At 34.3% G+C, this 26,941-nt stretch overlaps 1 protein-coding gene across 1 annotated transcript; it reads left to right on the plus strand.

Annotated features, from left to right (window-relative positions):
* The first annotated feature begins 709 nt into the window (after nucleotides 1–709).
* Nucleotides 710–16,716, plus strand: LOC126965951 (probable G-protein coupled receptor CG31760). The gene is made up of 10 exons (XM_050809773.1): nucleotides 710–902; nucleotides 5,262–5,371; nucleotides 6,093–6,237; nucleotides 6,378–6,447; nucleotides 7,039–7,177; nucleotides 7,874–7,979; nucleotides 8,765–8,908; nucleotides 9,341–9,499; nucleotides 10,635–12,939; nucleotides 16,338–16,716. Exons 2-9 carry the CDS (start codon nucleotides 5,262–5,264, stop codon nucleotides 10,662–10,664), a joined length of 903 nt encoding a protein of 300 aa, XP_050665730.1. The 5' UTR covers nucleotides 710–902; the 3' UTR covers nucleotides 10,665–12,939; nucleotides 16,338–16,716.
* Nucleotides 16,717–26,941: the final 10,225 nt, after the last annotated feature.

Genomic DNA, 26,941 nt, shown 5'->3' on the forward strand with positions numbered 1-26,941 from the left:
AAAAAACCTATATAATATATTATGCCAATCTTATATTTAGCGATAGCCGTACTACATATAGCTAAACGATTCTAATTAAACATTGTATATTATACTATGATTCGGTCTGAAGGGGCGCCGTAGCTTGTGAAATTACTGGGCAAACGAGACTTGACATCTTATGTCTTAAAGTGACGAGCGCAGTTGTAGTTCCGCTCACAATTTTTGGGTTTTTCAAGAATCCTGAGCGGCACTGCATTCACTATCACATGTCACTCTTACCAAGTTCTTTATGTTTATTATTAGTTATGTTTCTAATTTATTTTGTAACGAGATTAATTTATTTCTTTGTTTAGAATATCGCTTCTTGTCATATCGGTGAGCTGTGCGGTTATGACTGTTTTGCTGACAATATACACCAGGCACCATCGACGAGTCAAGGTGTTTCGGGTCGCAAGTCCCGTCTTCTTGTCCATAACCTTACTGGGATGTGCTATTATGTATATGGAAGTAAGTAGCTTTCATGATTAAAACAAAACAACTTATGCGTTATTTTTAAAGTGATATGAGGACAAAGTAGTGCACGGATGTACCTGATACTAGAGAATAGGTATATGCATGATTTTTAAAATTCTTAAATTTGATTTTTACATCCTAAAAGTCCTAAAAGACTGTTTTATCTATATTTAAATATAAATATTGATAAAACAGTATTTTCCGTTTCCGGTATTACAACAGTAAACATCGAATTCTTGTCACTCCGTAAAGTATATCATATTAAAAATAAATAACGATTGCGTGTGGTTATATCACAGTTTTCACACAGTGTACATTAGTGCAGCGAAGAGATCTACTAAATTAGTTGCACATATTTCCCCGAAATAACCGAAATAAAAGAAGATTTGTAACAACAACATTGGGAGGTTAGTGATTTTAGTAAACACAAATTGATTTTAGTAGGCTTCAGAAAATTGATTGTCATTATTAAATTGTCAATGTTAGCAATGACAAGCTCAAGCCACAGATAAACTTGTATACATAGACGACATTAGCTGTCATTGTGCTGCCACTACAAATAACACCTAACGATCGTAGAGGGAGTACTCAGTCTACGCTAATTATAAAGAAAAGCGTTTGAATTTTTACCGTCGCTGAATATGGACGAACAATTTCAACAACTTTTTGATAAATTAAAAAATGAAATGAAAATTCAATCCACGGAGGTAACCGCCAGTATAACGAAAAAAAGAAGAAGTTGAAGGAAATATATATTGTGGAGGACTATTCAAAAGAAGTGTTACAAAAGAGAAAGGAACTACAGCCAAGACTATAACAAGAAAGGGACAAAGGAAACATAGCATATTTAAAGTACGATAAACTTATTGTCAAAGAAAATATATCCAGTAGGGATAAAAGAAAACGGGAGGCAACTACTTCGCCAAAGACTGAGCCTAGAAAACAACAATCCGTTTCAACAAAAAGGTCGAATGTCCTAGATAGCATGATGAAGGGTAGATCTAACTCTCTTCCGAAGATCATATCATCAAATAACCAATAGCAACTAACTACCGGAAATCGGAAAATGGAAATAGACACACAAACAGAAAGCACATTAATAAAACAAAATCCTCCCCCAAGCCGACCGGTCCTGGTGGGGAAAAAGACCAAGACCCTCTAAAGACAAATAAGTTCAGATAAAGTTAAGATAAAACAAGAAACAACCTGTTAATTGCAACATTAAATCTAAGATCCCTAAGAACGCCAGAAAAACTTATAGAATTAGAAGAAGCAACAAAATATTTAAAATGGGACATCATAGGTTAAAGCGAAGTTAGAAGATTTGGTGAAAGTATACAAGATTATGGTGACTATATTCTACATCATAAAAGAGAAACTGCAGGAATGTATGGAGTAGGATTCTTAGTTAAAAAGAAACTTGCAAGAGGCATAGAAGAAATAAAAGGTGTTACGGAGCGAATTGCTATCTTAAATATAAAATTACCACTGCAAAATGAGAAATATAGCATGTGGTCCATAATACAGGCCTATTCATCAACCGAATCATGCAGAAAAGATGATGTCGCAAAGATAGATATATTTTATAAAGATTTACAAGATGTCTTAGAAACTTCACATAAGAATATTATTTTAATGGGAGACTTTAATGGACAAATTGGACAGAGACATTTAGGAGAGCAATATACAGTAGGAGAACACGGGATGGGTAAACGCTCTAAAAATGGTGAAAGACTGGTTACATTCTGCATGCAAAACAAATTAAGCATCTTAAATTGTTTTTATAAAAAGAAGGAGAATAAAAAGTGGACATGGCATTCTCCTGATGGAAGCTACAGAAATGAGATTGATTTTATAATTACAAATAACGCCAAAGTTTTTAAAAATATCTCAGTTATTAATAAATTAAACTTTAATACAGACAACAGAATGGTTAGAGGTGCTATATCTTGCACATATATAAGAAAGAAAAGAAGATACCAGAAAGAAGCAACAAGCTTAAATTGCACGGGTAACGCCAATAACCTTCTTAAAAATTTAAATAATCTATTAGCTCAAGGCATTAATACAGAAGATAAATATGATCATTTGGTAAAATTAATTAAAACTGAAACTTTTAAAACAAATAAAGAAAATAAGACAGTAATTTCGGATAAAACAAAAGAATTGTTGGATGAAAGGAAAACCTTATTAGTAAACAAGAAAGACAATAAGATAAAAATAACTGAGTTGAGCAAAAAGATTAATGAGAGGATACGAAAAGATAGAAAGGTGAGAAGAGAAACAACCTTAACAAAATATATTGAAAAGAATGGTGGAGTAAAGAAGGCTTTCAAAGAACTGAACAATAAAAAGGATTGGATGTCAAGTTTAAAAAAAAATTAACGGAAATCTTACTAGCAAGAGACCAGATATCCTGAGAATCGCTACGGATTACTACCGGAAACTTTATAGCAGCAACCAAAATGCAAAAAGTGATCGTTGCTTCAAAGACTTTACAATCACAAAACCAGTGCCTAGCATTTTTCAGAAAGAAGTAACAAATGCTATTAAAAGCCAGAAATTAGAAAAAGCTCCAGGGCCAGATCAAATCACTAATGAGCTCCTTAAAACCATATCACCAGTTATTACACCACACCTGACAGATATTTTAACAATATAATGGAAACTGAAATGATACCGGCCGATTGGACGAAATCTACAATAATTTTGTTGCACAAAAAAGGAGACAAAGAAGATATTGGGAACTACCGTCCTATAAGCCTTATGTCCAATATTTACAAAATTTTCTCGAAACTATTATTAAATCGTATCTCACCCATTTTAGAAGAAAATCAACCTAAAGAACAAGCAGGCTTCCGGAGTAATTTTTCAACTGCAGATCATATACACGTATTAAGACAGGTTTTACAAAATTATAACGAGTACAACAAAATATATTTCATAGGATTTATCAACTTCAATAAAGCATTTGATTCTCTGGAACATGATTACATTTGGGATGCACTGCGAAAACAAGGAGTAAACAACAAGTACATTCGTCTTCTCCAAAATGTATACCTGAACAGTACTGCACAGGTCAAACTGGAGACAGCCGGAGAAGAGTTCCGCATCGAGAGGGGTGTCCGTCAAGGCGATCCTATTTCTCCTAAGCTCTTCACAGCAGTCCTAGAGATGATTTTCAGGAACCTAGAGTGGGAATGTTTTGGCCTAAATATAAACGGCGAAAAATTGAACCATTTACGATTCGCAGATGACATCGTTCTATTTTCGGAGAGTGAAAACTACCTAGAGCAAATGTTGCAACAACTTGCAAACGAAAGTGCTAAAGCCGGCTTGCAAATAAATGCGTCCAAAACGAAAATCTTGACCAACTCATCCGGCACAGCTGGTCCGATAGTAGTTAACAATGAAACAGTAGAATATGTCACAGAATATATCTATTTAGGACAGTTAATAACCCCTAGAAATAACATGAAAAAAGAAATAGACAGACGCATTTGTAATACATGGAAAAGATACTGTTCTTTGAGTGAAATTATGAAAAACCCCGAAATATCTATAGGAATGAAAAGAAAAGTCTATAACACGTGTATACTCCCATGTCTAACATATGGATGTCAAACTTGGGCTCTAACAGACCATCTCTCGGAAAAAGTAAAAGGGTGCCAAAACTCCATAGATAGAAGCGTAATTGGAGTTTGGAGACGAGACAAAGTAACGTTAGAAAACATAAAGAGTCAGACAAAATTCAAAAACGCACACAAGCTCTGTCAAAAGCAAAAGTGGAAATGGACTGGACACATTCTGAGGGAAAAGAAAGAGAAATGGACAAACACCGTTACAGAATGGTATCCAAGAGACGGGAAACGAAGGAAAGGTAGACAGATTAGAAGGTGGGAGGACGATTTTAAAAGAATAGCAGGACCGGACTGGATGAGAGTAGCCAGAGACCGAATAAGGTGGAAGTCTTTAGAGGAGGCCTTTGTCGAGAGACAAATTACTAGTTAAGATAATTTAAGTTTTTTTTATAAGAAAAAAAATTAAGTCACTAGTAATAATAAAGGCTATTTTATTTTATTTATATTTATTTAAAACAGTCTTATTGAATCCTATTAATATTATAAATGTGAAAGTTTGTATGTCTGGATGTATGTTTGAAATTCTTTAACGCTACTGATTGGATTTTGATGAAACTTTACAATAATATAGCTAACACACCAGAATAACACATAGGCTATTTATTATTTATAAAACTATCACGCGAATACTTTATATGGCAAAACAACCTTTGCCGGGCCAGCTAGTTAAAAAATATATATTATTTCTGGGCAATATACATATTCCAACAATTCAAACGCGCCATTTTGCGCGGGGTTTCTGTGACGTCAGAGTCTATATCAACATGTTTCGGAGGATTCAGCGTGTTTCGGAGAATATGTGAGTGTATGATAATATGTTGGTGGTTACTAATCCGGAACCTTTATTTATTTTACGTAGAGAAACCTATATTAGCACAATGAGCGGGCACGGGGTAGGTACTTAATTTACCTATATGGCAAAGAAACGTTTCCCGGGTCAGCAATTGTATTTGCTATTTCAATTAGAGGTCTGCAATAACATAGTATAAAAATACTAAAATAGAAAATCTCGACGCTTGGGTTGTCCTGTATTTCTATTTTATTTTTAATATTGCATTACTTTTATTAAAACTACAGTAAATGTATTCTTATTTGCCACAATAAATAAACTATGACTATTTCCAGATGGCAGCAATATTCCCAGTACTGGATAGATATTCGTGTATAGCTACAAAGTGGACTCGCCACATGGGGTTCTGTATCACCTACACCGCTCTACTCATGAAAACTTGGAGGTAAGTATGTGTGTATTGGTACTTTATTTTATTGAAGTTACGTATACTTCTTTAGGCGCGTTATGAAAAAATAATGAGGGTGAAATTTTAAGATGCGCGCGCATCACTGTAACACAAGAGTAACAAGTTGATGTTGGTTATTAAAATATGTCTTTAAAACATTGACAAATGCCAATTTTTGACATTTGACACATTTCTGACAAATAACATTGCTTGTTTGTTTTATTTATGTAGAGCATTTTTTTTTTCTCCTTTTGGCAAAATGTAGAGCATTAGTAACAAGACTATTTAAATAATTTAAAAATTAATAATTTCTGAAGTTTGCGACATTAATTTTTTTTTTTGTTCTTTGTCCATTATTAGGACTGGCAAAGGGTTCAAGGCAATACAGCCGTATTTATTAATTTAACATTCTAAAAGTTCTAGTGAAATGTTTAAATCAATTTTCATTTCTTCGCTAAATTTTAAGAGCTTGTTTACGAGAAGAGAAATAACAGCCAATTTGCCGCCGTGAGCTACGTTTTCACTCTTCGGGGTCAAAGTACGTTGTCTAAACAGACTGTTTTCTTTCTAATTCAATTTTGATATTTATTTTCTTTAAAAATTTCACTTTTATAATTTAGGGATATTTATTTCATATATATGCAAACCATACTGTATAAGCGACTCCTTTCTTCGTCCCATAAAAATCTTTAAAGAACTAAAACTCTCTCATCCCCAGGGTATCCCTGACATATCGTGTGAAATCAGCCCACAAGTTGAAGCTGACAGACAAGCAGTTATTGCAATGGATGGCACCAATACTGCTGATCATGTTGGTTTATCTCGGAACATGGACCCTGTCTGCGCCTCCTGATGCTGAAGTGGTACGAACTTGATTTTGTACTATAATATTTTCTATGGTGAATTTAATGTTAAGCTCCTCTGAACCTCAAATAAATTTTATTTTTGTAACTCCGTTAGAAACTATACATAGGTACTTACTATTAATATTCTTTTGTTTCAGATAACAGACAATAAAGGTTTAAAATTTAAACAATGTTCTTACAATTGGTGGGACCACAGCTTAGCTATAGGTTTGTTTAATTAAGATATATTTCTCGATTACATGATATATTATATTCACTGCATACAAGACACGTTCAGTCAAATTTTGTCAGAGTTGTTGCATTTACTGTAATTTGGAAAAGGCTGGTTTAAATAATATAATATATAGCTAACACATAACAATATCCAATTTAAATATGGAACTGTTAGAAAACAAAAAGGAAAATTATTTAAAATACAATAATTGCCCCTATAAAGAGGTAGCCTTATAACGATAGTAGGAATATATTTTCATAACTATTTTTGTTCCCAACTTCCAAACTGTCGATAATAACTCATTGACATTTTACAATTTTTTGCAAATTAAAAATTAATTAAAATCCATCAGTTATTTACACTTTGATCATTGCTGGGATACAATTATGGCTGTGTTCCCAACTTCCAACCTAGATTGGAAAGCTAGGTTGGAAGATAAGTCGGCAGAATTTTCAAAGTTGAATAATCCAGCGCGTCACTGCGTTGTAGTGAGAAGTCATATTATGTCTGCCATCACCTTGCTCGTCTCGTATGTATCAAAATAATTTCAAACAGAACACAGTTAATAATTTTATATGTTTTAGGAGAAATATTATTTCTGCTGTGGGGTGTCCGAGTCTGCTACAGAGTTCGTCACGCTGAGAGTCTCTACAATGAAGCGAAGCTCATATCATTTGCAATTTACAATATCTTCACTGTTAATTCATTGATGATTGCATTTCAGTAAGTTCTTTCTAACGTTCTTTTCTTCTTCCATTCTCGGAGTATCCCTGCGAGATCGAATCAGAAATGAGGGGATCCGTAGGAGAACTGAAGTTACCGACATAGCCCAAATGACTGCGAAACTAAAGTGGCAGTGGGCAGAGCACATAGTTCGACGGACAGATGGCCGTTGGGGCAGTAAAGTCCTCGAATGGCGGTAACGTACCGGAAGACGCGGTGTTGGTAGGCCCCCCAAAAGATGGACCGCCGATCTGGTCAAGATCGCCGGAATACATTGGATGAGGGCTGCGCAGGACCGATCGTCGTGGAAATCTTTGGGGGAGGCCTTTGTCCAGCAGTGGACGTCTTCCGGCTGATGATGATGATGATGGTGAAGTTCTTATCAATTTATATTACTTAAATACGAATAATAGTAGTAGGATTTCTTTTAGTTTTACGACTAGGTGAACACTTTGCAAAAAATAGGTATATCTATCCCTCTGAGGTAATGCGAATGTTTAAATGCTAAATTCTTATGGGACAACAATCCACTTTGCAAGCTCTAGAAGCCATAATTGCAAATCGTATTTTTTTTCAGTTAATGAAATTTTTTATAATCATGAAAATTCCCCGTCTGGGTGTTTGTAATGTTTTCCATAATAATTTCTAACAAAGTGTAGATTTTAATTTTGGTTTATTAACGTTTTTCCTTTTCAGTTTACTTATTTTGCCTCGGGCTGGTCCAGACATTAAATATCTTCTCGGGTTTATAAGGACGCAGTTATCAACATCAACAACTGTACTCTTGGTATTTCTTCCAAAGGCAAGTATAATCATCTATGTAGGTGTATCAGAATAATATAAATTAGTTTTTTTTAAACAGAAAGATGTAGTAATATATACAGAGAAGTAGATAATTTAGAGAACACATAATACGCAAATCTGTAACCCACTTACAACTAACTAATACATACATAACAAACAAAGTAATACATTATCTAAAAAAATATCAACTTTACTTGAGCGGGATTTTTTTTTTTTGAGATATTTACAGGAATTTCTGAATTAAAGTGCTCAAATATTTTAGCCACATCTAGTTCACGTTATTTTATCGAATCTTCATTAACTTTAAAATAATTGTGTCCTTCTATTTTACTTCTTAATTAGTATTTTCCACGCGGCTTTTACTTTATTATGGAAATTTCATCACTACTTTCATTTATTGCTTTTTGACATTCTTCATTCATTATACTTATATTGTTGAGTAAAACTTAATAACTTCTGACCATGTAAAGAATGACTACTAATCAGTACCAGTGTTGTTATGGATATATAATTTCGGATCCGGATATGGATATGGATATTGGTAAAATATAATATCGGTTTTGGTTACGGTTATGGATATTATGTCGCATTCCAGCGGAGTGCACAGTTAATTCGAACGAGTGTAGTATTTAGTTAGACTCCGTCCTATCCGAAACTATCCAAAACTTTTGTTTCGGATTCGGTTACGGTTACGGATATTTTTTTATTTCGGGTATCCGATAGTATCGGTTACGGTTATAGACATCCGTAACAACACTGATCAGTACTTTTCGATATCCATAGGTGTTACGCGTAGTACGGGGTACAGGAGACACCTGGGACAGCAGAGCGCGTGCCAGAGGAGTGACAGCTTCATCGTCCTTGAATGGCATCGGCCTTGTGCCAGATGACCCGCCTGATCTTTTCCAAGAAAACGAACAACTAAAGGTTACAACCGCTTTAATTAAATCAGTAAAAAGTTCGTTACTCCAACAGTACCTTTGTTTTGCGTAGGTTTATTCGGCCATTGAATGCTCAAACAAAAGGTATCGTGTAGAAATTGATATACGGATAAAATTGGCTCTAATTTATCTATTGAGTCGTCGAATCGTATGCAAATCAGATAACCAAGCGCGGTTAACGTTGATGACGTTAACGATTAAACTTAAGAATTTAAATTGCCACAATGGAAACACCCATAATTCCAAATTTGGTGAAGTCGCGTTTGGGCCTTCATTTGTAAATCACTCCAGTTCTCGACCATTAAATGAAAACCTTATCAACAGCACACTAAATATAAAGACATAAAAATTCAGTTCTCATCATGTAAGCCTTCTTAACATAATAATAATATGTCATTCATAAAGATAACTTTTCCAGGAGGAAGTTCAAAAGCTAGCTGCACAGATTGAATTCATGAAAATAGTGCAGATGGAAATGAACAACCGGCACCTGCGACCGAAGCCTGGTGGATACTTTTCGGCAAACACAGCGATTCCTCAAAGTCCAATGCATTCTAAGACTGTTAATATTTCACAAGTAAGATATTCAACTCAAAACCTGAAATAGAAAATATCCGTAAAGTAGCGTTTTGATATCAAATTACAAAAACGCAGGCAGCTATTTTGATCAACGGATCAGCCTAGCTATCCAACATAGAAATGCTGCCAGTATTCTTGGTACGCCTTCCCGTAATGATAGTTTTAATTTAATGTAATATAGTTATAAGATTTGCTTTGTTTGAATAATTATAATATTTTGTGAACAAAAATATATTATAACATTCAGGAGTTCATTATAATGGTGCTTAAAAAAATTGTGGACTGTTATTATTGTTTCGTTCGCTGAGTCGTCTCAGGACGAGACATCTTTTTCGCAGAGCATGCCAGCTTAAATAATTTATACGTCTAGATAGAGTCGCTTGCTGTTAGGCAACCGATAAAAACAGGCCAGGAATATTAATTTAGTGTGCGTGACAAGCTACGTCTTACACTGGCGATTTGTATGACACTGTTAGTATGCGTGAACAGCTCAAAATAGGGGATAGTTCTAAACTGAAATTGACGTATAAACGACCTAAGCATGCCGGCTAAACAGGATGATAGACTACAGTGCTGCCTTTTCTGCCGTGAAGTAGTAGTGTGTTGTTACGTTACGAACAGCGCCATAGCTATGAAAATTACTGGGCTAATGTTACTTAGCATATTATGTCTCAAAGTGACGAACGCAATGCCACTGCATTGCAATAGGCAGTGTGTACTACCGTTAGGTGCGCAGCTTACTCGTCACTTTTTCTCATAAAAAGGTTGATAATATTATTTTTATAATATATTTTTTCTGCCTATAGATATTATTTTGGGCCATCATCCAAAAATCATCCAAGCTAGGTCCATTGCTGGCTCAGTACCTACGTTAGGAAATAATTGATTAGAAACCTACTCTTAGATATTTACCCACACATATTCACACAGTATCCTACCATATTTTTATGAAATCGAAGAAACGCCAAGAAATTAAGGATGATCGACTTACTTTGCCTCCGCAGATCTCATCCGTACCCGCAAAATCTTTAGTACCCCGTCCCCGCCACCGACTGTCACCCCGTGGGACGGTCACGCATGAAGTTATCGGACTATAGTCACCTTCAATTGTTTATTTTTTTGCTTTGTTGCAGGAGAACACGGATTGGGTTGGACCCGTTTGACTGGTAGCCATCAGTGACGGCGGGTGGTCGTGGCCAGGTCCCGCTTCGCGACGGGTCCTCACAACTATAGATATGAGACCTCCTGCTTTTGTATAAATTTATGTATTTTTTAAAAACCATCAGGGATAATAAGAAACCTATATGAAATTAATGAAACTCCATACTGTCACTGACACTGTCTCGTCAACTTATAGCGCAAGTATAGTTGAATTTAAAGTTTGAATTTGGGTGGTGTAAAGACCGTTGACTTTCATCTGGTAGGTACGTGTACGTTTATTTGACGCCGATGAAGGAAAACTTTGTGAGAAAATCTACACACACCTAGGAAGAACTTTAATATTTGTATAGAAAGTTCACCAACACGTACTGGGCCCGCATGGTCGACTAAAAGCTACAGGCTGAAAAAGAGCTTGAACCCAAGGCCGTCTTGATGAGGGCACAGTAGATGTCAAACTGCGGAATATAATATGGCCCGAGACTATCCATATCTAACGTTATAATTTTATTATATATGATCATACAAATTATTACGTATGTCAGTATCGAAATTATACATTTTTAATAATATCCAGAGAACACGCATAATCTATATATAATACATCAATAATTGTTGGAAAGTTCACTGGTGAAAGTGTGAGTTTTAAGATTTATTAATATTTATCATAATACTATTTGTTTCCTATAAGTACATTAGTAAATAAATAAATATATAATACATCACAGCAATGGCAGCGCAAAGAGATTAAATGTCTTTGGGAAAATAAAGATAGTAAGTCCACTACCAAGTTACTAAAAGTAAAAAGATTGCTGTATAATTTCGATACCTATATACTATAATAATAATATGAATTTGCATGCATAGCCGGCGAATATAACCGAGTTTAATTTTACACTTACACTTAGAGTATGCATGCAGTTTTGGGACAACCATTCAGATTTATTTGATACACTTGGAGTTGGAGCTATCTACTTGATTGTGTGTGTATGACACTTATTTAAACTACTGTGAGCGGTACACTAACTACGGGCGACGAATTCTATACAACGGAAGAAGAAAGATTGCACGGACTGGTTTAAACACTGTTAAAGATGCATAAGATAAAGCCTGTCGGTTACGCATGCAACACTTCAACTGCATAGCATTGAAAGTTTATAAAAGATCATGCAAAATTTAAATGTATAGGTATAGCATTGTTAGGATATTTAGGGTTTTAATTTGATATTTACCAATAATCATTAATGTAGGTAAATAAATGTGGTAGGTAGGCAAGAAATTTGTTGGTTTGTGAAATACAGAAAAATGTTATACCTACTTTTGAATAAAGATAATATTAATTATTATTGACAAAGCTATGACGTAATCTCAGACGTAATATATCTAGTATGCTGCCAGTTACGAATAGTGAATAGAAATAATTGATGTGTATTAACCATGTAAAATAGGCAGTAGATTAGTTTGTTTAGGTAAAGAAAATTTGATCTAGTCATTTTTAGTCCATTTTTTAGCCTTGTGTACCAGGTTTATTCTTCATTAAGCATAATAATTATTAATTATTAATAGTTACCTTATACCTACCTACACAATAAGACTTAGGTGTCAAAGTAACTACCTACATGAATACATATTATTATTAAATGAGAAACCATTTTTTACATATTTGTTTATGTCTTAAGGTTTAGGTAAGTACCTAAGGTACTTGTTATAATACAATTTATAAATTACAAGATCAGCGAGACAATTGTGGGTCCGTTATACAAATTAAATCTAAATCCACAGAGACATTTATAACACTTACATACATAATTTAGAATTTTAAGATATCAATTATTCAGTACCTACCTACTAGGTTTCGCCTGCTATGTCTCCATAATATTCAAAGATACCTATTTATTTTTTACCCGAGGACACAGTGCTACTTGGGTAGGTATGTTAATAACAAAAAAAAATCAATGAGTTTACCTATGGCAGTTCATGGCAAAACAATGTCTACCTACTGGCAAAAGAACTGCAAAGAAAAACCCAGCACATCACAAATTTATTTTACAGGTTAGAATTACAATAAGTACCTATGTCAGTTTTTGTTGATTGACTATGTTGGGCTGAGGAGTAAATAAGTAGGTATATCTACTATAAATATAGATAGGTCTTACTCTATCGCATTCTTTATGTACCTATATTTGACCAGACAACTTAAATTAAATGAAATTCAGAGAGACAAAATATACTACTTACTGTATTTGAAATGATGTAAATATTCTCAAAGAAGTTAAGTTGGTAGGTACTAACAGAAAATTTTGCTGATTTTAACAGTCCTTTATGTAAGTACATAATTACTTACTTTTAAATTGTGAATAAGTATATAGGTTTGGTATCTACTAGCAATGTTATGTTTTCAGTAGCTTTAATTTTTTGAATAATTAACCTAGTAGTTATCTACCTTTATTATGTGTCTCGTAAGTCATAATTGGTTAGGTAGGCATCTTTAAGTACAAAAATCTATGAAAAGCTATATATATCTATAGATCAAGAAGATTCTATAGGACGTTCAATCAAAATTGTTATTTGTTTAAGACTTTAAAAAAAAATGTTCAATGAAGTAGGTACTTCTTAGGTATGAAAAAAATCTTTCAAAACAAGATAATAACGAACTATGAAATCTACATATAGAGAAGGCCTTTGATAGCACATGGCGCTTCTCTCAAAACTTTCATCATTTGGGCTTCCCGGGTGTTTATGCAAGTGGACCTCCAGCTTCCTCACTGGGCATAGCATACAGGTCATAAATGGTTATTGCTCAAACCCGAAGCCTGTAAACGATGGACTGCCTCAAGGTTGTGTGCTATGTCCTACACTTGTTTCATCTGCATATCAATGATATGTTATACACCTTCAACATACATTGTTATGCAGATGACAAGTAAACCAAATGGAAGCCGAATATCTTCTATCCTTACATAAACAAAGACACACTCTCAAGCATACATACAATATTAATACAGTTAATATTTGTTTAGTTGAAGTTTGAACTAAATTAGTAAATTTATTTTACTGTCAGCTTGTTGTCACTTACCTTCATTACATTCCCCATGACACAGGCAACACCTAGTGGGGGGGTCAGTATCAAATATTATTGTATATAGGTTATGTATTTTTATGAATGTTTTGTATTTATAATGTTCTATCAACAATTTTAAATGCAGATCAATTTTGAACTATAAAATGGACCCATCAAAAAGAAGATATACCTACCTATTGTTCCACAAATTATTTATATATTTTTATTTTCGTAACTATAGTAAAATATCAATAAATAATTATTATTCAGCAGCATAGGTGCATTAATGCTCATTATTTTTGTAAATTTAATGTTTTAATGTAAAATAACTATTTTTAAGTGATAAATGTGATATAGAGTTTATATTATTAACTTATTAAGATTTATAAATTATTTTATTTTTTAGTAAGAGTGTAAATGTTATCCTGGTTGATGTTGTGCCAAATTCAAAACCTTTTGAATGTAAATTTAATTTGTAATAATATATAGAAACTAAGATGTAATTTCAAGCTTTGCAAAAGTGCTCTATGTGAATCTGTTAATAATTTATAAATAATATAACTAATGTTATTGTTCTATGCTGTTTTAGGTGATGTATGTTTTTACATGAAAATGAATAAATAACTGTTGTCAATTTGTTTAATTTCAGAATTCAGTTCATTTTAGTGTGTCATTTTCAGTGGTGCCAACCTAACCACAGATTTACACATACACATAATAATACCATAAATAATTATACCATAAACTAAATAATTAAATAGGTAATTGGCTATGTCAGCAGAGTTGTTCAGTTGGCATGAAAAATTTGGCCTTAGCATTGCATATTTCTGCATTTTAAGAATTAAAAATAAAATAAGTTCAAATATCATATTTTGGTTCGGAGTCTCAAGGATACTCAGCAGTTAATTACCTATTTCCGAAGTTAGCTTCTTAGGCCATTTCTATTCTTTCTTTGACGCCAGTGGAGCTCTCTCACTGCTGATATAGAATGAGTATTCAGCCAAACAAATGTAGTCAAAACCAAAGTAATAGAATGGTATCCAAGAGACGGGAAACGAAGGAAAGGTAGACAGATTAGAAGGTGGGAGGACGATTTTAAAAGGATAGCAGGACCGGACTGGATGAGAGTAGCCAGAGACCAAATAAAGTGGAAGTCTTTCGAGGAGGCCTTTGTCGAGAGACAAATTACTAGTTAAGATAATTTAAGTTTTTATTTATAAGAAAAAAAATTAAGTCACTAGTTTGAAAAGGCTATTTTATTTTATTTTTATAAGTATTATTATAAATTTTTATTATACATTATATAGAAATAATAAGGTATCAGTTACATCTAGCTATGGAATATCATTGTTTTTGTTTGTTGAAGGCACTAATGCAGTTATGAATTGAGTATCACTTTGCAAAACCTTGAGTAAATTGTCTGTGTTGGATAAATTTTTCTGAAGCAGATCAATGACTTCTATATCTTTTCTAGAAAGTTCATATAATTTCTGGACTGATGCCAATTCTTCTTCCTCTGCTATTAACAATGATTCCATCATAGCCCCTCTCTGAACTATTTGCTGAAGATTACTTACTTCCTCCTTGAGCTTTTCAAATTCTTCATCCGTAACTTGATCAAATTGTACTTCATCTTCTGGTAAAAGGATGTTGTGTGGTATTTTAAGTAACTTTTCTAATTCATTATCTATAATATCAAGTGAGGGTCTAGTTCTCTCACAATATAGATGGATAAGCTTGTTACATGAATTTGTTAATGTTTGTTTATCCGTATCGTTTAAGTTTAGGGCACTCTGCAGGGCAGTTACCATTTCCATTACACCACCTGAAATTTTTTCTTCCACCATTTTTCTAAGCGCGATTTCAAATCTTTGGCACCCGAAGCCAAAGTGCTGAGTCTCATATTCTTCGTCAGTTCCTCCCGTCCAGGGTTCAGTTTGAATCATTCTTATTACAATTTAACTTATGACAATTAAACATAGAATTAGTGTGTGTGTGTCTTACACAACAAGATACGCGTCCTAAACTATAAATTAGTATGCACTATTTATGAACGAACTATATAGCGGTTGACATATTTTAAAAATTGATTGCAACATGCAAATCGGCGACTAGCGATTTTTTATTATTTTCGTCCAATATTAGGACAGGCAAAGGGTTCAAGCCCATACAGTCATTTCTTCGTCGTTTATTATGCTTTTTTTTCTTTTAGTTTCTTCCCAATATCATGTCAAGTCCGATCATATTTTTTTAAAAGCCGTATCCAAGTCTCTTGTTTTGTTATCAGTTTATCAGACCGAAGCCAAGTCTCTAGTTATATTTTCCCGTCCAGGGTCTCAAACAATTTAATGTCATTTCAGTGTTAATACATAACTCAAGCGAGTTTCGCTTCTGTTTCTGACTTTCACTGTCATGTTTCAAGTCAATGTCATGTCGAATGTCGATATAAAATATACGAGATATGAATATAACAAATAGGTAACAATTTATTATTTACTAGATTGCTACGATACTATTATTAATTATATGCTACTAATAACTATTTAGCTATACTACTTAGTACCTAAAAGGAAACTTGCCAAATGCTGGACCAACTCTCATGCAACTTGGGTTTCAGGATGGTGCGCAAGTCATGGGAGAAAATTTTTGAGTATTGGAGGGAACCTGTTGCAATAGCTGTCTTCGCACAGGCATCTGCATTTTCGTTACCAAGAATGCCTGAATGACCTGGAATCCATGCTAAAACGATGTTAATATTGAGGTCATAGCATTCTTTCAAAGATTCCCTTATTTTAAATATAATTGGAAAATGACTTTTAGACCTAAATGGATTTGACAGTATTGATTGAAGGCAACTTTTGGAGTCTGAAAGAATAATAGAATTGTTCATGCCATGAGCCTTAACAAATAAAATTGCTTCAAGAATGGCAATTGATTCCCCAGTGAAAACAGAAGTGATAGATGGGCAGCTGTAACTGAGTATAATTCTTGTTGAAGGAATCAGCACCAACAGGGCTCATGTCTGTTTTTGAAGCATCAGTGTAGATTTTATGCCAATTTTGAAAATCAGAGTACATTATCTGAGAAAAAGTTTCTCTCTCAGTACCAAAAGAATCAATAACTTACATAATATTTACATTGTTAATTATTTTACCTAACTTACATGTACAAAATCATCAGAATACAGTTAAAACTAAAGTTGTTTCTTATTTATATATACTAAATATTATTTATTTATATGTTTTCAGAGTGAAGTCTCTTCTCTTATGCAAACCTTCACCTTTAAAATTAATAAAATACTATTATTTATATGTGCTACCTATTGATAGGTTTTAAGTCAGTGCCAAGCCCTAAACAAAATATACCTAATATTATAAACAGGTTACATAATGTTTTTATTTAGGTTGTCTGGCCTTGCGTGTCTGTCCGCTTGTGTTGTTTTTTCTAGATGAAGTTATCATGCTCAAAGTCATGCGTGGCGAGTGTACCTTTATTACATATTTTGGCTTGGCACTGACTTCAAAGCTATCAATATGTAGCACATACAAATAATAGTATTTTATTAATATTAAAGGTAGAGGTTTGCATAAGAGGTGTATGAAATTAAATTTTTAATTATTTGATACTTTTCAGTTTTTGAAGTCGGTTTTTTTAAACGTAGTTTTTTTTTAATTTTTACGTTTTAGTGTCAGTGAATAATAATATGTAATCAACTTGAATGAAAATCTCCAAAAAAAGCCGTACACAGAAAACAATTATGTCATCCAGGTAGACGAAAATTTTTAGATAAATGTTCATAAAATGAAAACTACTGGGCCAGACTAAGTAAAACTTTTATGGGAAGAATTACGTAAATCGGATCATAAATCTCAGAGTAATCGGTGTACATACATAAAAAACCCGATCGAATTGATAACCTCCTCCTTTTTGAAGTCGGTTAAAAAGTCATGATGCCACTTCTACTAGTTTTTTCTGTTCTGTGGTGCCGTACGTATAACTTAAAGCCATTTAAATTTGTTTTGATCACCAGTCTAGTGACCATTGCGTATGTGACTTATAGTACTGCTAAAGCGGAAAAAATTATATTTTTGCTTATATTGTTCATTTCCAAAAACGCATTTAAATTAGAAGTAGCAAGGATTGCGTTGCTGATGGCTGTCAAAGCCGTAGCAGTGAGAAATCAAATGAAGAAAGGTTATTATAGTTCTCAGGCCTATTGCATATCTTTGTCAATATCAGTGACTAACTGACACTGGTTGTACACCGAACTTTGATGATAACTAACAATTTTATAACATTGGTATTGCGTATCACATTCGGTGGATATCCAGTTACGGTGATTAAGGATGCGTTTACGAATCCGACAAAAATAAGATATTTTTCGGTAGAGTTTGTGATGAAATTAAACTAAATCTAAGAAAACTAAAAATTGCCACAAATAGATTACGTCTTTATCTCCAATTAGCGGGAAATTTTTGCTTTGATATTTTATGTCGTAAAAACGATTATCCGTTACCTATTCACACAAAATTGACGAAATGGGTCTTCATTCAGGATCAGTTTTCTGCTACTACTTACATAATTTTGTCTCTTAAAAATTACGTAAGTACATAAAAGTACGTAATATTTTCAAAAACACGGGAAATAAATTAATAAATATGTTATAAATCATCTCAGAAAAAAAAATGAATCGTCTAAAATTCATATATTTTTCTGATAAGCATGAGCTTTAAAGTGTGATATCAAGCGTTATTTTATTGCGCAGCAAGATCTATCGAAACAACGTCAGTCCGCGCTCGGCCGCCGTCGTGGGTAGACACTGTGTCGGTTGTAAGCAGCAGCTCGTACTCGGAAAATTCGCTGTACGAACATGAATATTTTTTATACGCTCTACAATACTATCTTTGATACTTTACATATATTGTACGCAGTCAGATTTTCAAAAAATTCTGTTTCTGTATTTTTTTAAAGAATTAGTGATTTATAAGTTTATCTCTAAACATAAGTTGAAAGGTCTATATTAAATCGACATCCAAGATGGCGCCTATGAAATTTACCAACTTCTCTTCATGGGTGTCATTTTCATGGTTTTTGGGGTCAACGATAACGAATATCGGATCAAAATGTAAATCCAAGATGGCGCCTATGAATTTTACCAACTTCTCTTCATGGGTGTCATTTTCATGGTTTTCGGGATCAACAATAACGAATTTCAGGTCAAAATCAAATTTCAAGATGGCGCCTATGAAATTCACCAACTTCTCTTCATGGGTGTCATTTTAATGGTTTTCGGGGTCAACAATAACGAATATCGGGTCAAAATCGAAATCCAAGATGGCGCCTATGAAATTTACCAACTTCTCTTCATGGGTGTCATTTTCATGGTTTTGGGGGTCAACAATATCGAATATCGGGTCAAAATCGAAATTCAAGATAGCGACTATGAAATTTACCAACCTCTCTTCATGGGTGTCATTTACATGGTTTCGGGGTCAACAATAACGAATTTCAGGTCAAAATCGAATAAGTTCCAGGATAAATATGAAATATCCACATATTACCCATCTAGCAGATAGACTCAGCTCTGCGGCATATGCAGTTAGAAAGATTAGAGAGTACACAAATGTTGCGACCGCTAGATTAGTGTACTTTAGTTATTTTCACAGCATCATGGCATACAGTATATTACTATGGGGTCATGCTGCTGACATTGATATAGTGTTTGCACTGCAAAAGAGAGGTGTTCGTGCTATATATCAGCTTGGTTATAGACAGTCTCTCAAAGAAAAATTTAGAGAAATAAATATTATGACTGTTCATTGTCAGTACATTTATGAAAATTTAATATACGTTTACAAAAATCGTCACCTTTTTGCTCTTAATAGTGATTTTCATTATTATAACACTAGAAATAAGGGATTGCTTGTAACTAATTCTAGTAGGCTTCATAAGATACATAATAGCTTTAAAGGTAAATGTATACACTTCTACAATGAAGTCCCAGCCACTGTGCAGGCATTATCTATAAATAAATTTAAATGTTTTATAAAAAAATGGCTCTGTCGTAAATCGTATTACTCCACTGCTGAATATCTAAATGATCGGACAGCCTGGGACTAGATTGTGATTATTTTATAGCGATAGAAATGACTGTATAATATTGTAAATTTTTATTGAAAAGAGCGGAAATAAAAAAAGAATGCTGGGAGAGTTTCTTGCGCCGCTTCTTCTCTCTCAGAGCGCCATTTGTTACCGAAGCGGTGGTAGTAGTATCTAGTAGTATAAGAAATGACATCAAAAAGAATTCTAAAGGAATCAATTTTGAGAAAATAAATGCCTTTTTATGCCTTTTCATAAGAATTAATAAAAATAATGATTAAAACCATACATTTCTTCTCAATAACTATCTTTTATTTGTCTAAATTCCTACATGACTTATAGTTTATTTATTTATTTATTGCTCCAACAGGGTGAGCACCAATACAATTCCTTAATAACATAGATATAACTATTTAAGTGACACCCCAATTATGGGTGCAAATCGAGAGCAATCAATAAACAAACACAAACAAAGCATTACTTACGTTTTAGTAAAATAATAACAATATAAAAAATATATATCAGAATTTCAATATTTTAAATATATTAAATTAAGACCTAGGGAAAAAGAACTCAACAAATAAATCATTGTTAATACATTAGTGACTAAATTGCAAAATACGACATATTACACATATAAGCGAAAGCTAGTACATAACAGGGTGTGAGGACATAACAGAGTGCAGTATTTTTCTTTTGTAGGTGTGGATGTGATCTGAGAAGATATCAATAGCTTGGTGTCTTGTCGACATCCCACCACCCTTAATATAATTATCATCGCCATTGACAGTGCAGTTAGTTAACAGTGTTGTAAGTACTTGTGATTCTGTTCAAACGAGAATGGAGGCCCAGATTCAACCGATTTATCTAACATAGGGTTTATAGTGGGGTCCGTAAAGAATGTGCTAGGGGTCCGCAGCAGCTCAGTAAACATAGAATATTATACATAATATTTATTTTTAATAATCTGCTCTAACAGAATATAATGATTTATATTACCATTAACTATGAAAAATAATTTGAAATAATTGAATTCCTGAGTACAAAACCAGATTCAGTATCAGCTAATTCATTCATGTGGTCTGTATTTTCTTCATCTACTGTAGGTGCAGGCTCGTCAGTGTCTTCTATAACATCATTCAGGTGAATAGAGGTTGTGGAGCACTGCACAAGCCACTATAATATTGCTCACAGTTGTCAGCTTGTTTCCCAAACCCCTTTGTAGACATGGAAATCGCCTTTTCCAGATGCCAAATTTTCTCTCTACAATATTACGGGTCTTAATTTGTGCTCTGTTATAGTGCACTGTTGGCGCATCTTCTGGGGTAGGTCTTATAGGGGTTAACATAAATGTTAAAGAAGGATAACCATTGTCACCTACTAGTCTACCAGTTAAAATGTTTTGCCTGTATTTCATGTGCACAAAAGACATTTGAAAAATTCTTGAATCGTGCATGCTGCCTGCTCATCTGGCTACAATATCCAAAAATGTCATTCTTGGGCCCACAATTGCCTGTATATTAATTAGTGTTTAGTTGGTTATCTATTCATTAAGTTATAATGATACCTACATGTTACCCACATAAACAAGAACTTACTTGAACATTAATGGAAAAGTAAGATTTCCTGTTATGATACACCTCATGATGTCGGCATTTAGGAGTGGACACTATCTTTACGTGGGTGCAAGCGATAGCACCATCTATCCCTGGTAGACCAGGCCAGCGTCCATGCCTTCCATTTCTTGGAACATTTCCCTGTTTGCCATGGCTTCAGCTCCTTGAGGAAATTTGATATATTGCTGGATGAGTTTGGCTAGCAGTTCAGACACTTTGGGAATGATATTCGACGCGGTTGGTTGTGATACCATTAGCAAAACGCTGCACACCGTCTAGAAATAACAAATAGTATATTGGCTAAATATTTATTTCACATAAACATTGTCATGATTATAAAATGATTCTTTAGGTTCATGATAGGGAAATGAGGCCGTGGCATAAAATCTCAACGTCAGTAGTACAGCTATTTCAGGAGCAATCGGTAGGCCTCTATTATCTTGTTTTTGCAAATCGTTCTGTATGAGAGACACAATAAAGAACACAGATTCTTGATGAAACCTGTACTTTTTCTTAAAGTCACGGTTTTAGAAAGGATTACTGGCATCTCTGATATACCGCTTAGGCAAACGAATCCACCTAGGCCATAAAATATCTTTATAATATTCGAAATCAGCAATAACTTCGTTTATTGACATGTTTTCGCTTCAAAATAATTATTTTTCAGTGTTAAAACAGCTACTCAAGTCGTGGTCGAACCGCACTTGACTTGACAACTCAAAATACGCAATTACGCACTTGAGATGCGTCTTAAGCGCCGAGTTTGATTTATGGAAGTTTTTTGACAACTCTCAGCTGAGATTGAGTTTGAGTTTAGTGACTCAAGTGCAATTTATTAATAAGAACAGAGACTTGAGCACGATCTTGAGCTCACGCTCGAAGCTGAGATTCGTTTATTAATACGGGCTTACGTATTAACAGATCAATCTCAAACTAGAACTTGAGTGCGTCTCAGATGAGACTGACTTGAGGCGTGAGCGACGCCTCAAGTCTGTCGCTAATTAATAGACGCTACTTGAGTTAAACTCGGCTGAGATTAGTCACAAGTAGCAGCTGGAGACGAACTCATGTTTCTTTGTTTTTTCTCGGCCTAATTACCAAAATTGAGCCTAATTTAATGAGTTGAGAGTGAATTGTTGGCAACGTTTCGATATTTACAAATTTAAGACAATGTTTATACTTTATTCAATTTTAAATGAATAATCTCATTATCGAATTCAAGAATTTATCTCATTTTAAGTCGTTTGGTAAATTATCAGGCATTAATGAAACAACAACGAACAAATAGCTACCTGACGCTAGACGTAAATGACAGGACAAACGGACGACATTCAAGTCCTACAACATCGGTTTGTTCAAAATGCCACAAGAAACAAATCGTTGTTATTGCTGCGAGAATACAAAATAATAGTTTAAAAAAACACGCTATATAAAATTCAAGTAAAAAATAGAAAATAAATTTAAATTGAAAATAGTGTAAAAAAATATATTTTATTGTACAAAAAGCGTGGAGGGGTGTAGAAGAATTATTATTTTAATAATATCTTAAAAAGCACCCCACGCTTTATGTATAATAAAATATATTTTTTTCCACTATTTTCAATTTAAATTTATCTTCTTTTTTTTAAACTCTTATTTATGTTTCATTTTTTAGTTAAATTTTCTATAAAAGCGTATTATTAAACCTATTAAGTACTTTAACATCAATTCCTGCCTTATCGACTATAGACCTGCCTAATCTGACCGTTTAAAGTGGGTAAAATCGCGTCTAAAGGAGTCAGGTACAAACATACATACAAAGATACAAGTGAAGCTAATATAAAGAGTATAAAAACGATATGGTTTGTTTTGATGATATGGTTTGTCTTTTCCCCTACGGCGAAAAAGTTACTTATGGAAATTTAAAAAAAGTATAGCTCAGTAGTGGAAAACATACAGACGGGCGGGGCTACGCTTAGGAAAAAAAATGAAGCGTGGGATTCCATAACCCGGGAGTTTAATGCAAGCCTCCTTACTGTGCAACACGTCAGTTCACAATTTTTTTTAATGCCATGAACATGGAGAATGGAGAGGTCTAACCATAACCTAAATTAGTAAATGAATGCAATCATTAATTATATAAATCATTAAGTATGTATAACAATGAAAAGACATCAATAAATATTATTGTTTTTGAAGATGATGAAACCTGTACTTTTTCTTAAAATCACGGTCTTCGAATGTACTACTGTCATCTCTGATATACCGCTTAGGCAAACAAATCCACCTAGGCCATAAAGTATCGTTATAATATTTAGCAATAACTTCGTTTATTGACATGTTTTCGCTTCAAAATAATTATTTTCTGGGTTAAAACAGCTACTCAAGTCGTGGTCGAACCGCACTTGACTTTGGCAACTCCAAATACGCACTTGAGGTGCGTCTTAAGCGCCGAGTTTGATTTATTAATATGAACGTTTTTTGACAACTCTCAGCTAAGATTGAGTTTGAGTTTAGTGTCTCAAGTCCAATTTATTAATAAGAACAGAGACTTGAGCACGATCTTGAGCTCACGCTCGAAGCTGAGATTCGTTTATTAATACAGGCCTAAGTCCAAATATTTTCCAGCATATGGCCTCATCATATTTTCACTGAGGCCAAATGCTTCATCACCAACAAATGTATAGTTCAATGGTTGTCGATTACCGACCTGTCGTGGTGAGGGGATATTTAATGTCTTTGTGTGTATTTTATTACACAGTTCACTTTCTCTAAATATTGTAGAATCGGATGCTTTACCGTATGCCCCAACATCCACGAACGTAAAAAGTAAATTCGAGTCGCAAGTTGCTAGAAGTACTATTGAAAAAAAATTTTATAGTTAAAGTACAAGGAGCCGGTATCGAATGGATGAATAATTCTTATGTTTCCCATCTATGGCGCCTAAACAATTAAGAAAATTAGTATTTTGAAGAAATCCGCTGGCAATTTCATTCCACATGTCTTGGGTCGGTTCTGGAATACAAACGGCTTTTAAATAGTTCCAAATTAGTTGACATGTTTCTTGTACTATTTTTCTTGCTGTAGTGGCCCCACGGTGGTAAGAGAGTTCAAAATCCTCAAACGAGCATTCAGTTCCTAGATACCTGAAACAATGAAGTATTTTTTTGTTGTTACAGTAATTAAATTACAGAGGAAGTGGAAGAGTCTTCGTGACAGTTTTAATAGAGAAAATGCAAAAAACAAGAACGTTGCGAGTGGTTCGGCAGCAACAAGCAGTAAACAGTACATTTATTTCAATCATCTATCTTTCTTGAATTCCTTAAAAGAAGTGAGACCGCCTACCGATGTTACTAATGCAACTAATGATGCGGAAACACCTCGTCCGAAAATAACAGAAACATTAATATAAAAAGGGCCGAAAAATCGGAAAATGAAATTCTCAGAACACTTTCGGAAAATTTAAAACGTAAACATGATCAAATAAGCGACCAAAATGACTCCGATAAGCAATTTCTGATGTCGCTGCTTCCACACGTAAAAAAAATTTACGAAAATTGTAAACTTGATTTTCAATCAGAAATATTACAGTTAATTAGAAAGTACACGCATAATCTAAATTATGAAACCTATTCGGCACAATATTATGGTTATTCTTCAGGAAATGACAACATACACTCGATACAAGAAGCTTCTACATCTGCCCAGCCTTCTCCACTTCATTCACATTATTCCGACAAGTCTATGCTTGCCATGTCATACTCTACACAAAACGCTTCTACATCTATCCCGTCTTCACCTATAATTCAGCCTTCTCCAACTCATTCATATTATTCTGACCAGTCTATGGACAACAGTTCCGTTATCGAAGACATGTTCCGTGATGATGACGAGTGATACCAAATTATAATAAACACACAATAACTAAATACAAATATCTACGTGTGTTATTTGTTAACTAGCTATTCTCTAGTAGAATAAAAAATGCATAGTGATTATAAATAAAGTATAGATTATTTTACTATAGTGTTCTGTCGAGTTTTATGCTAGTGATTATTTCCACTTACCTTAATGTGATAGCTAGTCTTTCCGCAGGTGCGATGCTTTTCCGCATGTTGGTTGGTAAACGAAAATGTTTGAAAAACTTTTTAGGATGGTTTAGAAGATTATCGAAATGTTCGTTGCATTTGTGTACATTCGTTAAAATTGGATGTATCCAATTCGGTTTCGTCTTCTACGACGACGTCTTTTTATCAAAAGTAGCGTAATTAAACCTTCTTCGTCAGAGTCCATTAGAGTGATACTGCACGCAAGGGTTAAAAAAAAGTAGCAGCCACCGACCGCAAGTGTCGACCACCGGCCACAAGTGGCTGTCGCGCGCTTCAGCTACCTTTGTAGCCGCTTCTAGCTTCTCGTGACGGCGTTTGTGGCTGTCGCGTGTGGCCCGTGTGTGGCGACCCTAAGAATATAATGTTCCAGGTTAAATATGAAATAAGAATTAATAAAAATAATGATTAAAACCATACATTTCTTCTCAATAACTATCTTTTATCTGTCTAAATTCCTACGTGACATACCGTCAAATACGCCAACTTTGCCTGTTTTTTTATAGTCGAATAAAACATCCTGTTTTTCTATAGGAATGTATAGATATTTTTATTTTTTTAGGTGTATTACGATTATACGAATACATTACTTATAAAATTGTAAAAATATATTACAAGTTAAAACGATTTTTCTTCGATTTTGAATACGGGCAAAGTAATCTGTGTTTCTTGCCAACATTGCCCACGCCTATTTTTTGACGAAATTTAAGTCTTTTTAATACGTAATATAAATCACAAATAGAAATATATGAAAACTAGGCCTAGGCTTGATAGTTTTATATGTAGCTTAAGCAGTTTTGTAATAAAATCAGTGGGCAATGTTACTTAGCGAAAAAGCGGCAAATCGCCCGTGCAAAGTCAAAACACGTCGTCAAAATCGGCGAGCAGCTTTCCAGTTACCCGACCGGAACACGCAAGTTCTGGTCATTGTCGAAAGCTGCTCTTGGTAACTTCAGCCAGCCGTCCATGCAGCCGTTGCACATGAGGAATGACACCCCGGCCCATACGGCAAAAGAGAAAGCCGATCTCCTGTGCGCTCTTTTCGCCTCCAACTCGACTCTTGACGACAACGGAAAAACACCGCCGACCATCCCGCGGTGTCAGAGCTCTATGCCTGAAGTACAGTTCAGACAGAAAACTGTTAGGCGAGCTCTGTTTTTGTTGGACGTCAGGAAGTCGAGCGGGCCGGATGGCATTTCTCCAATCGTGCTTAGAACGTGTGCCCCTGAGTTGACGCCGTTGCTTATTATCCGGCACTCTTATTCCAAAGGCGTAGTCCCTGACTCATAGAAGTCAGCCCATGTCCATCCGATCCAAAAAAAGGAGACAGTTCGGATCCGGCTATTGCTATTACCTCCCTGCTCTCCAAAATCATGGAGAGCATAATTAGCCCTCAGCTCTTGGTATACCTAGAGGGTCAC

Source organism: Leptidea sinapis, chromosome 9 (genome assembly GCF_905404315.1).
Source record: "Leptidea sinapis chromosome 9, ilLepSina1.1, whole genome shotgun sequence".
Lineage (NCBI taxonomy): Eukaryota > Metazoa > Arthropoda > Insecta > Lepidoptera > Pieridae > Leptidea > Leptidea sinapis.

What these genes read in the sequence shown, in the direction of transcription:
- LOC126965951 (XM_050809773.1), top strand. Translation starts at nt 5,262, where the DNA reads ATGGCAGCAATATTCCCAGTACTGGATAGATATTCGTGTATAGCTACA. An exon ending in TCTTGGTATTTCTTCCAAAG is followed by an intron (nt 7,980 to 8,764) that starts GCAAGTATAATC and finishes CGATATCCATAG; the next exon opens with GTGTTACGCGTAGTACGGGG. An exon ending in AAGAAAACGAACAACTAAAG is followed by an intron (nt 8,909 to 9,340) that starts GTTACAACCGCT and finishes TAACTTTTCCAG; the next exon opens with GAGGAAGTTCAAAAGCTAGC.